The following is a 12,804-nucleotide window of genomic DNA, read 5'->3' as shown; positions in this document are numbered from 1 at the left end:
AGTCCTGATTTCAAGAGTGGCCTTTGTATTGTTGATTTGATGGACAACGACACCTGTGCCTTCTGCCAGTTCTGTTGTCAATTCAATGATTGTCTTCTTTCTATTCCTTAAGGATATTATCTCCTAATATCATCCTTGCTCATCCTTGTTAGACAGCTTTCTGGTTCTTCCAGTCCTGGGTTTGTCCCTTACAGAAGATGTTTCTCTGTACCTGTTGATTATGTTTCGGATACCACACCTTGAAAATCGAGTGATGTGAGCTATTCCACGTAATGTTTTTCCTTCTTTGTGCAAGTCAAGGTAGTTATAATAGTAGAAAACACTAGTGGAGGCTTTGAGTAAATTGTTGATGTTCATAGTGCATTAGAGTAGACAAATTCAACATGTCTAAGACTTTTGCACAGCAGTTTGTATGTTTTGGTTTGCTATGCTTCTTTGACTCATTCCTCAAACAGATATCCTGCTGAATGTCTTCTTGGCCATCGCTGTGGATAACCTGGCAGATGCAGAGAGTCTGACATCGGCCCAGAAGGAGGAGGAGGAGGAGAAGGAGAGGAAGAAACTGGCCAGGTAAACAGAACAGGGGCTTGAGTTCCTGCAGTTTACTGTAAGGATTTCTCGTGTTTCACCACTCTATTCACCACCCAAAACCAGCCTTCAAACAGCAACTTTGAAATTTCAAAGGTATCTTAACTAATGTAGTCTTCTTGTTTAGATTTCGTGGTGACCTTATACATCTCAGAAGTTTAAAGTAATACTTTTACTTCCACTAGAGGCACAGTGTTGTAAGGGGACAGGTTAATGGTTACACTATAGTTAGACATGATTCTAAGAGCTCCATTAATGCCATAGGTGTGCTTTAAAATGCATATTGTTTTCAAAATAAGTCACTAGGATGTGATGACTGAACAGAAAAATATACAAAATTAATCAAAATCATTATTTGAGTCAATAGAAACGCTGTATACAGTAGCATAGCTTGTCTTTCCCACAATCTTACAAACATCATGCAAAAATGCACTAGGAGATAAATAAATATATACATCTGTTGTATAGCTTCCATTGCAAATAATAGTGCGAGCTGGGCAAGCTCTGTGGTAGAAATATTTAATTATGTGTTTCTTATAAGGTGAAAAGACAAAAAAAAAAAGTCACTTGGAATTTTAAAACAAAAGCATATTTTCTGAAACTTGGACGAATTCCTGTCTGGGTCACAGTGTGGATGCTTTTCTTTGGCATGGAAACAACAGAATACCAAGGAATCATGGAGACAGGACAGTGAGCATCGTCCGGTCCTAAACCCTTCAGCTTATATCGGGGGGAAAAAAAAAAACAACATCCTGCTTTACATTTTAGTGTTATTCCAGGTGAGGTTTATGAAGTTGTGGTTAAATTACACTAAGAAAAAAAAACTAAAGATAGGCAGAAATCCCCAACCAAATGATTCAATATATTGATGTAAATAGATGTGCTCTGTTGAGTTACCATTCCAGCTCATGTGGTCATTTTTGACACCTTCAAACCCTTTCTCATCATGTGGAACTGCATGAGTGACACAGCTCTTTTGCCTGCATCAAACCCCTGCCCTGGGACTATTTTCTTAATCACACAGTCACGTCCTAAGACCTGACTGACAGAAATGCCTGTTTCTTTTACCTTTGTTCTTCAGGACTGCCAGTCCGGAGAAATATCCAGACAATGAGAAGCAACCGATTGAAGAGGAGAAAAAAGAAGAGAAAATCGAACTGAAATCGATCACGGTCGACGGAGAGACACCACCCGCAACCAAGGTGAGGCAGGAATCCTACTCAAGTGACTAGGCAGGTCCCCTGTAAACTAAAGAAGCACAGGGACCCAGCTAACACAGTGCAACACCTGCAGCCAGGTACAGTTTAATTGCATGGAATTCAAAGTAAGTATCACACAAATAAAGCTGTTTACCTAGCAGTTACTAAGCCTAACCCTCAAATGAATTGACAAGCTTTAAGACAAAAGTTGAAGGTGCATTAATCTAGGAAACAGTGAAAATGTGTAAAAAAATTTGGTCATCATATAAGTGATTATATTTGAAATGTAGTCCACTGTCCTTGAATTCTTTGTTTTGATCACACTAAGCAATTTGTTGCACTAACCAGTGATTGCACCATTACACTGTATTTTATGTTATACCATTGTCCCATTGAGTTGCATTGTGATTTGAAATCCATAAATGCAACAAAAACCCATGCAATATACAGCAACATAAATGTCATGTTATTGATTTGTTCATATTATGTATGTTTGACTATTTTATCCCTGTAGCTTAGAGGTTTCAATTGAGTTGAAACATGTGATTTCCCAGAGTCTCAATGCTGGGCCTCTCAGATAGCTGTCTGGTGTAGACTTTACTGATGCATACCTAACTATAGGATTTGAACAATCAGTGCCTGATTCCCGTGCACTCTGTCTTTTGCAGATCACTATTGATGAATTCCCAGTGGATGACAATGAAGAGAAGAATCCATACCCTGCCAATGACTTCCCAGGTACAGGTGTGCGTCATTGGCAGGGTCAATGCACCAGTCTATCTGTGGAACCCAGATCTACTGCATTACACAGTCAATACAGCAGTCTATCTATGGAACCCAGATCTACTGCATTACACAGTCAATACAGCAGTCTATCTGTGGAACCCAGATCTACTGCATTACACAGTCAATACAGCAGTCTATCTGTGGAACCAAGATCTACTGCATTACACAGTCAATACAGCAGTCTCTCTGTGGAACCCAGATCTACTGCATTACACAGTCAATACAGCAGTCTATCTGTGGAACCCAGATCTGAACTGCATTACATCTTCCATGTAGAGCCCTTGTAAAGTAGAAAGGTGTTTGCCCAACATGGCAAATCACACCAATATGCGCTAGCAAACAATTATGCTCATAGATCTATTCATAGACAATGGGTGTTTCTATTTTATTTTTTGTAATAACAAGGTACCTTGTTCTTTCCCCCACTCCCTTGTAAAAGTGTACCATAGTAAAAGCATAGCAAAGTATAATAAAGCAAAGTGAAAGCATGGTAAAGCAAAGACAAGCATTGTAAAGCCCAGAGAGATATGGTAATGCATATTGAAAAACAACTGCAAAAACAGCAAAACCAAGGTAGATGATGGTAAATGCATATAAAAACATGGGAAAAGCATTAGAAAACTGCAAAATGACTGTGCAAAGTGGTCAGCTTGCATAAGGACTGTTACGAGGCTGTATACAACATTTAAAAATTACCCAACAAGGCATTCCAAAGCTTGAGTATAATAGAAAATGTATAATAAATGTGAGCTGTGCTGCAAATTTTGCACATAATAAGCCCATAATGATCCAAACAGCGGCAGCTCCAAATACTGCTGTTATTTAAATCATTCAAATATGAACCTTCTCTTTAATAATTGTGTAAACAATGGTGGTATTTAGTTTGGCTGTCGTTTAGATTGTATTTAATAGACCCCCATGTTCTGTAACTGTGAGACCTCAACACAGCCCCCTGTGGTACCCTGGTGTCTTTCTCCCTCCTCCTAGGTGATGATGAAGAGGAGGAGCCCGAGATGCCCATAGGCCCACGGCCCCGTCCGCTCTCTGAAGTGCATCTGAAGGAGAAGGCAGTCCCCATGCCTGAGGCCCGGGCCTTCTTCGTCTTCAGCCACACTAACAAGTGAGTGGGAATCCCTGACGCATGGCAAGTGGCTCCTACAGCTCACCCAGCTCTGCTGCTGCTTATGGAAGTTCATTTGGGGATTTGTCTTTGCAAACTGAATTCACAGAATTACTTTTCTTAGATCAAGATCTGGCATCTGCTTAGCAATGTGGCACAGCCTGAAGCAGTGATAGGGATAGGACACGTAATGCACGTCAGGCGCTTATTAATAATAATAAAAATAATAATACATTCAAGCTTTTTACTCCCTCAGGTCTTGCTATCTGCAGCTGTCTGCACCCATTACAGCACAATCTATCTGTCCTCTCCTCAGAGGTGGCATCAGTCTTAAAGCTGCCTTCCTCTCCTGTTAATCCTGTGTTGTATATGGGATCATAACAACTCCTCCATTGCTCTCTGTGCAGGTTCCGGATCTCCTGCCACAAGATAGTGAACCACAATGTCTTCACCAACCTCATCCTCTTCCTCATCCTGCTCAGCAGCATCTCCCTGGCAGCCGAGGACCCTGTGCGGAACGACTCCTTCAGGAACAAGGTACCAAGACTGCACAGCAGAGCCTGCACCTACCTGGCACTGCTGTGCATCGGGGGCAGTATACATCTATGATATATAGTAGAGCCTGATATTCACGTGATGCATCCGTCTTTGTATCACATTTTATCAGATGGCTTGCACAAGATGGAAATGGCATCACTAAGATAAGCTACACTGTTTAATTATTCCTATTTAACAATATATATTACAAAAATAGCAATGCATATAGTAGGCGTCGATACTGATGTGATATAGCCGCCTGAAAGCTTGTATCAGATGACTTCATCAGATTGAAATGGCATCACACTAAAATGAGCTCTACTGTTTAATTATTTTTTAACTATATATTCAAAAAATATAGTATAGCGTGCTGTGTAAGATACAAGTTGATTTTCACCCACTCAAGGTCAGAGCGGCCAGTAAGCCCACTCATGAGTAGGCAGTATGATATATTTTTTATATTTCTCAAAAGTAGTTTTGTATAGCAGAAAACAATAAATGTCGGCCTGTATTCACAAAACTTTAAAGATGTTTTAAGTGAGGTGGTTTTTTTTTTGTTTTTTTTTATGGGTTTGATGAATTGCAAACTTAAAGTAATTAAAAAAAACAGTCCTTAACGAATCATTACATAAAACAAGGGGACATTCCTTAAAAGCTATTACTCCATCACCATGCATCAAACCATACAATTTTTATAATTGACAAACAAGTTTGACTGCTATTGTATATCGAATGCTGAAGACAGGCAGGCGTTCTGAATAGTAAAAACACAGGGGAGTGAGACTATGCGTCTCAGGCTCAGTAGACACACAGTGATTGGCCGATATAGACTAGGTTAGTCTAAAACCAACTTTGCTTGATGTTTGTTCCTCTCAGATCCTGGGATATGCCGATTATGTCTTCACTGGCATCTTCACGATAGAGATCATCCTGAAGGTAAATCCCCTTGGCTCCAGCCTGTCAGACCTTCTGATCAATGAAAGTATAAGTCTGTGAGCAGAATGCTACCTGTGCACTGCAAGTGTTGATAAGGGGGTCATGAGATTAGATTACTCGCTGGCACACATTTTGCTGAGACTGGTCCAGCATTAGTGCACAGTGAGCAGGCTGGTTGTGTGTCAAGATGGCAGTCTGAAGAGTAAGTAGATTAAAATGACATCATGCTTAATTTCCAATCACTCGGCATGCAATTCCTCAAACACTGTGTCTTGTATGTTAACGTGGTTTTACCCAAGCTCAGGAGCTGCTCTTTAGTTCTGTTGTTTTGTCAGAAGCAAGATCAGCAGGTGTGGATTTTTTTTTTTTTTTTTTTACTGTACAAGTAAAAGTCAACCTCACCAGTGATCCACCATCCTTTTGTTTGGCTAGCACTATACTAGTGTGTGCCAGGTCACTTGTTAATATAAAATAGTAGAATTAAAGTACAGCTCCTGAACTACTAGTCAAAGCACTTTATCAGACACAGTGCAAATGAACAAATTATTGAAACAGGTTTGGAGCATTTAGATGCATAATTTAACATTCTTGTTTCAAGTAAACATTGTGTATATGTCTAATGTTTAGCCCTGTAATTATATTTAATCATTGTAGTGTTTATTTAGCACTAGTTGGAGATGTCCTCAAATGATAACCCTTTCAGAATGTTCTTGATATATATTTTTTGATTACAGTACATTACAAGATGATCTGCTCCTTCACAATGGTCCTGTTTAATTCCCCCTATTTTCTAAAGACTGCAGTTGTATTTTCCTAGTGGAGTTTAGTTTGGGTCGGCAGAAATCTCATTTAATGAAATCCATGCAATGCATCTATGCGGCTCAGTCAAACCTTGTGTTACTGAGTGGCTGCATTCCAATCTTCCTCATGAACTTGCATTGTGTTCCTCCTGTAGATGACTGCCTATGGAGCTTTCCTCCACAAGGGATCCTTCTGTCGGAACTACTTCAACATTCTGGACCTGGTGGTGGTCAGCGTGTCTCTCATCTCCTCCGGCATTCAGTAAGTCCCTCACTAAGCGCTTCTCATTGGTCCTCTTTGTTTGCTAAAACTATAAAGTAAAATTACTTCAATACACTGAAGAAGGCACTGGCTAAAACATTTGTCAACTCAGTTTCCTACAGTTTTACCCTATGTACCAGGGGTGTGCTACAGCTGTGGGTATCCGCTGACAAACAAGAGGTTGTTTTTGTCACGCCACACCACACCACACCGGCGCTCAGGGTTTATTTCCAAACAAAACAGCCATGCCAGATAACAAACACAGTAGAAAACACAGCTAGCAAAACACAGTAGAAAACACAGCTAGCAAAACACAGTACAAACACAGCTAGCAAAACACAGTACAAACACAGCTAGCAAAACACAGTACAAACACAGCTAGCAAAACACAGTACAAACACAGCTAGCAAAACACAGTACAAACACAGCTAGCAAAACACAGTACAAACACAGCTAGCAAAACACAGTACAAACACAGCTAGCAAAACAAAGTTGGCCTAAAGGCCCCTAAACACTACCTCCACTAAAAGGAGGGTCCCACTCCAGCATCCTTCTACCTGATCCAAACTCAAATACACAGGGGTGGGATTAAAAATCCCCTAAATTAACCCTAGGCTTCTATGTTGCTGTATCCCAGTATACATCGGTCATAACTAGATCCAAGAGCTGGCGCTCCAGCTCCTTTTAAAGCATATGGCCAGAGGTTAATTGATACTCAGTCTATCAATTAACTCCTGGGCACATTCCACGCTTGTTCCAGTTACACAAGGAGGGAATTCTAACCGCCAGCCCTGCCGTATCTAGAACAAACTTAATTTGAATAAACTTTATTTACAAAACCTAAACAAACAGAAAAACACACTATTTACAGGTCATGGGCCTCAGCCCTGCCACATAATAGAATTCTTATTGGGGGTTTTGAAGTTGTCCTCTTTGTTTGCCAGAATACCCAACCTGGGGTGAGCATGTTTTTTTCATGTTCAGATATTCTTTCAAAACGGAAACAAATACTAGAATATTATTTAATATTATTTTAATATTATTTAATTTTAAATTAGCTGGAAAAAATGTACAATTTCTACCATTTGTGGTTAGTGAAAGTGTTTCTGTATGTGTGAGCATGTGAGTTTTTAGGGCTAGTGAAAATGTCAGTTACATCCAGGCAGTGAGGCCATCACAGTGACATTTTGGGCAGGATTTTCAGACACCAGTGTTATTGTATTGAACTTGTGGTATCGTAATGAGAGTTTTAGTAACAAAATGTGTTAATTAAATCAGGCAGTGTGTTCTGGGCTTAAGTTTACAAATTGTTAAAACAAGTGAACAAATCTCATTCATAACCACAAGTATATAAAAGTCTAAAATATTTCCATAAGTACAAATATTGAATTATCTAGGTAGTGTCAGTATCGTCAGTGTCACTGCCGCGGTCTGTTAATTTCTGTTTCAAGGTGAGCTATATACTCTTTCATTAATTAAAATCCTCCTTTTCCAAGTGCAAATTAACTCCTGATAAATTGACAACACAGGTTTGCTTTGAAATTCCCACGGAAACAAAAGAAATAGTCATAAGAAGCACTGCTCATTAAAATATTAACATAATTTTGTAAATCAACATAATTTCAGAAATCACGTTAGCATGATTATTTAATAACTAGATACCAAAATCAATGCTACGTAACGATTTGTTGATTAACACTAGAGTTATCAGTTACGAACTTTTGAAAACCCTGCCCTTTGAATACTAGCGAGAAGAGAGATACTATCAAGAGAAACTGTGAGAGTTTCCCCAGAACCCAGTGAAGCTGTGGCGTGGTTTCTGAGTCACGCTGTTCCTCGTGTGTCCTGCAGGTCCAGCGCCATTAACGTGGTAAAGATCCTGAGAGTCCTGAGGGTGCTGAGACCTCTGAGAGCTATCAACAGAGCCAAGGGGCTGAAGGTAGGTGTGGAGCTCTGTGAGGTGGCTTCTCACCTTAGACAAAGAACCCTTATGGAAATGTCCCATAGTAAAAGCATAGCCTTGTGTAATAAAGCCTAGCGAAAGCATGATAGAGCATAGGCCAGCATTGTAAAGCCCACAGGGGTATAGTAAAGCATATTAAGAACAAGGCAAACTATGGAAAATGCATAGTATAACCATGGGAAAACTAAACAAAATGTAGTGGAAATTTACTGTGGAATATTTGTATGAAGGAAAACTGCAGTGTTACTGAAAGTCTTTAAGTCCAATCACAAAGACAGCTTCTCCCACACCACAGCTCTCCTGTGCTCTGTGTGTCAGTCAGCGTGAGATTATGTTAGGTGTGTTGGTGTAACAGAAAGGAGGCTGGGTGCAAAATGGCACCCCCACACACCACAAAAGAGCACCTCAACCACTATGCAAAAGAGCCGGGCTCGTCTGCATGCGTGGTTATAGAGCTTCTAACCCCACCTCATCTCACAGACAGTGGTCAGAATCTGTAACAGTAGTGCATCACACAACACTGTTCATTACATTGTACAAAAATCATTATTATAGTACAGTGTATATATAAACATGTTGTATTTGAGTGTGTAAAACGTAGCTGTCCTCTTAGCAATAAGGCTGTATGTAATTGACGTGTAGCTTAAAAAACTTTTCCCCCAGAATTTGAAATCTAGCTAACCGTTAATATGTAGGGAGGTCTTTGGCATGTACATGTTCCACTGCCTTTGACCAGCAGATTGTAAGTACATTAAGGTTGTCATTGCTACCACGTGTATTCTTAATGATGTGTATTTTTGTAGCATGTGGTCCAGTGTGTGTTTGTGGCTATACGGACCATTGGAAACATTGTCATCGTCACCAGTCTGCTGCAGTTCATGTTTGCCTGTATTGGCGTCCAGCTATTCAAGGTAGGGAATACATTGATGCTTATTTAAAAATGTTTAATGAACGAAACTCCAAAAAGATTTAAAATAAACTGTGTGTGGAATGGAGGGAGTGAAATCCAGGTGAAAATCCTTGGTACTGAAAAATGCTAAAAATAAATCCAGGTTTAGCTTTTCCCAATACGGTTTAGTCACTGCCACAGTTGTATACCTTTGATTTAGAGAACGTAATTGGCAATTTTAGCCAAATCACCTTTTTCTTTTTACTTGGCTTTAACAAATAGATTTGAGAAACAAATTATGAAGACCAGTGTAATGTTGCTACCTCAACCTTTTTGGTACAGTATTCTTAGCAAGATTGACCAACATGTTTCTAAACATCACTACATCACAACTGTCATTTCTTTGAACTATATTAAAGTCGCCTGTTGTTGTTGTTCCTCTGAGAGCTTTGTCCAATAAAGGCATGATCCCAAGGATTCTTCCTGTTCATTTTAAATACTGCACACATAGCAGTGTGCATCACAGGAAACAATATGTCATGGAAATGAATTCATCTCCACTGAAACTCCAAAGGGCACAATGTATTTAATCCTTCACAGTGCCCTTCTGTAAGATTTTTTGTCAGTTAGGTGTTCATTTTATCATCTTATACACCATTAGGATAATCCGCCCCTTGGATTTAATTAGTGTTTTATGGAATCCTCCCCCAGTGCTGTAAAATGCTGCAATAAAATTAAGCTGTTGCTTATCCCTGCGTATTGTGTAGAAAAATAGAAATCGTCTGTTAGTTAAACTAAAACACTCACATTTCTTAGACAAAAGTTATAACAAGAATTTCAGTATCACTATTAAAAACAATATAACAACTTTCTCAAGTGATTTATGAATCCCCATCAATCTCTAATAAAACATTCAGCCCTCAGTATTACGGATGTGATCAACTTATGTGGTACGATTCTGTTAAAATTGTGTCCTGTCCATTCTGTTGTGAGTAAATTACTATCCCACTAGTAGAACTGAAACTTACTAGAACTGACCTATCCGAACCACGTTATCAGAACAATGCTGATAGCAACTGTAGAATCTGAATTTCTGTTGAATTTAAATGCCAGTACATACAGTGACCTGGTAAAACTCAGTAGTAGACTCAAAAACATAGAATAAAGACAAGACAGTGCTGTGACATAGTATGTGGTGCCTTATCTCGTATTACAGTGGCCCTGTGACAGGGTCTTGCTTGTGTCATGTGTGTGGGTAGCCACTGATTAAGCATACACAATGGAGGTGGAGTTGAAATGCCGGCACAGGTGTGCTGGATTTATTAATACAAAAGAAAACAAAAGTAAACAAAACGGGTCATGTGACGTTACCAGCGATGGTAATACACAGAGGACACATACAGCAAGCTGTACAAAAGGAAAATAAAACACTGTGCAAAAAACAAAGATGTTGTAAAAATGGCTAGCGCTACTCCCCTAAACAGGAGATCCCGCTGGAATACACTTCTCTCTATACTGTAGGCTGTTGTTGCCTGAAACTAAACTCCTTTCCTACCCCGCCCCGGTATACACACGACCGCCAGCGGCTGCAGTTTCTTCTTGTATGAATGCTGGAACCCTGACCCTGCTTGACCCGTGCAGTAGTCAGCAGTCTCCAGTTCTCTCCAGCGGGATTCCAGACCTCCGTAGCGCCGAGCCATCTCTCGCGGATGTTTTTGAACTGACGGACACTCGGTCAAGACCCGCCCACTTGCTGATTGAGGACCAGCACAGCCAATCACTTGCTGCCCCACCTCAACCAAGCCTAGTAGGCAGTAAGTCTCAATTGAGTGCCCGTCTGTAAACAATAACTTAATTACACAAATCAACTCCAAAAAGACACAATAAACCCATTCCCACATGCAAATTACGCCAACACTAACTCCCCATTGTGCAGGGCAATCACCCTGCCACAGGCCCAGTTCCGCAGCCAAACCATACCACCATAATATCAGACAGGGGACCCCTTTCAACGAATCAGAAAGTACTGATATGAACAGGATGCGGTCCCAACTGGTTTGGATTAGAGACTGTCTACTGTATACTACTGATAAATTGAAACGCCACTTTTGGACCCTGCAAAAGTTTAGTATGCAATTCTGAACATAGAGTAGAGGTTGCATTTTGTATTGGCAGAAGTAAGTTCCAGTTTTCTGAATTTAAGATCCTAGGATTGCACCACATGTGGTCTAGGGTGCAAACTGTAAAACATCTACAAACTGTTCACTAACAGTAATAATCAGACTTGTGGTTTCTTTAGGGGAAGTTCTACTCTTGCTCAGATGAGTCAAAGCAGACAGAGGCGGAATGCAGGTAAGGTCAAAAGTTTTTCAAAATTCAGGCAGATTTTAGATTTTTCAGATTTTAATGCTGCCATTGTTTGTCGGCCATATAAAGATGTGATATTTCCAAAATGCCTTCCATTTATTCTTGAATAATATTCAACTAGAACAATCAGATTTGCCTACCACTTTGGAAAGGGATAAAGACAAGGAGCTCTAGGGTAGGGGCTTATTAAAGTGTGCGCTGGCTAATCTCCCCTTGTTCCTTCATCTTCACAGAGGATACTACATTGTGTACAAAGACGGGGATGTGAGCATGCCGGTCAAAGCAGAGCGCAAGTGGGAAAACAGCAACTTCAACTTCGATAACGTACCGACTGGGATGTTAGCTCTCTTCACCGTCTCCACCTTTGAGGGCTGGCCAGGGTATTGTTACTAAATGCATTGTGTGCAAACTAACCCCTTACTAACGTTTACTGTGGTAAAAGCAATGTGTTGTAAAGCATGGTGAGAACATGGCACAGCAAAGACAAACAAGTTCACAGATAACTATGGTAAGCATTAAAAAAATTCATGGTGTAAGCTCGGTAAAGTGTAAAATGATCATTGAACATGTTCCTTGTGAACCTTTATAAGGGACCAGTATTGGCTAAAAGCAGTTTTCCTGAGAGCAGCTTAGATTACATTTTTCATATCTAAACTGAATACAGTGTATAATAATAATGTTAAATGTGATCAATATTATTGTAATATAAATAACCTGTAAAGAATCACAATACTGTTGTTAGATCTAAAAACACAATAGATAGCGAATATGCCAGGAACATTCACAGGGTAATATAGTTTTTGCTGAAGTACTACTTTAATATAACAAGTGCAACATATGGAAAATAAAGTATGTTCAAACCGAAATGAAACAGCTCACTTCAGATCAAGCCTTGCATCTGCTTAGCAACACAGAGTAATTTAGAACAGTGCCGTTCACCTGGCCATTCTGTCGTGGGATTTGAATGAGTGCACCATAGATTACAAAATTAGATCTGGTCACAAAATAATAATACATACTTAGCAGTGCTGAATACAAAACTCTCAATATTGTTGTATAAATGCTCTTTACTGTACAAGTCTTAAGATACATGTAAATGCAACAGTCACTCAAGGGACACCACCAGCATTCAAGGTCATTCAGTTGTGAGAAGTGGTTATATTTAGTTTTCCTTTGAAACCATATTATCTTGAGATTTTTTCAAAGCTGCGGGTTGGCCAGCAGGTATATGGCTTTAAAATTAGAGATTGATTGTGTGGTGTGTCAGCAGGGTGGCACTGTGAAACAGCTTCCATACAAAACTAGGTTAGATACTCTTCAAATATCCCTATTCATTACACCTGAAATACTCTCTGCA

At 39.8% G+C, this 12,804-nt stretch overlaps 1 protein-coding gene across 5 annotated transcripts in view; it reads left to right on the top strand.

The window, feature by feature from the left end:
- Positions 1 to 12,804, top strand: part of LOC121318589 (voltage-dependent L-type calcium channel subunit alpha-1C-like) — a 378,812-nt gene that overhangs the window by 317,889 nt on the left and 48,119 nt on the right. For all 5 annotated transcript variants that reach the window (XM_041255428.1, XM_041255429.1, XM_041255430.1 and 2 more), the window contains 11 exons: positions 456 to 570; positions 1,670 to 1,790; positions 2,456 to 2,525; positions 3,561 to 3,693; positions 4,101 to 4,230; positions 5,107 to 5,166; positions 6,122 to 6,228; positions 8,080 to 8,167; positions 8,995 to 9,102; positions 11,380 to 11,432; positions 11,681 to 11,827. In XM_041255428.1, coding sequence (XP_041111362.1) covers positions 456 to 570; positions 1,670 to 1,790; positions 2,456 to 2,525; positions 3,561 to 3,693; positions 4,101 to 4,230; positions 5,107 to 5,166; positions 6,122 to 6,228; positions 8,080 to 8,167; positions 8,995 to 9,102; positions 11,380 to 11,432; positions 11,681 to 11,827 — 1,132 coding nt within the window. The remainder of the gene's footprint in view (positions 1 to 455; positions 571 to 1,669; positions 1,791 to 2,455; positions 2,526 to 3,560; positions 3,694 to 4,100; positions 4,231 to 5,106; positions 5,167 to 6,121; positions 6,229 to 8,079; positions 8,168 to 8,994; positions 9,103 to 11,379; positions 11,433 to 11,680; positions 11,828 to 12,804) is intronic.

Source organism: Polyodon spathula, chromosome 7, assembly GCF_017654505.1.
Source record: "Polyodon spathula isolate WHYD16114869_AA chromosome 7, ASM1765450v1, whole genome shotgun sequence".
Classification (NCBI taxonomy): Eukaryota; Metazoa; Chordata; class Actinopteri; order Acipenseriformes; family Polyodontidae; genus Polyodon; species Polyodon spathula.
This window is presented reverse-complemented; position numbering and strand designations above follow the sequence as displayed.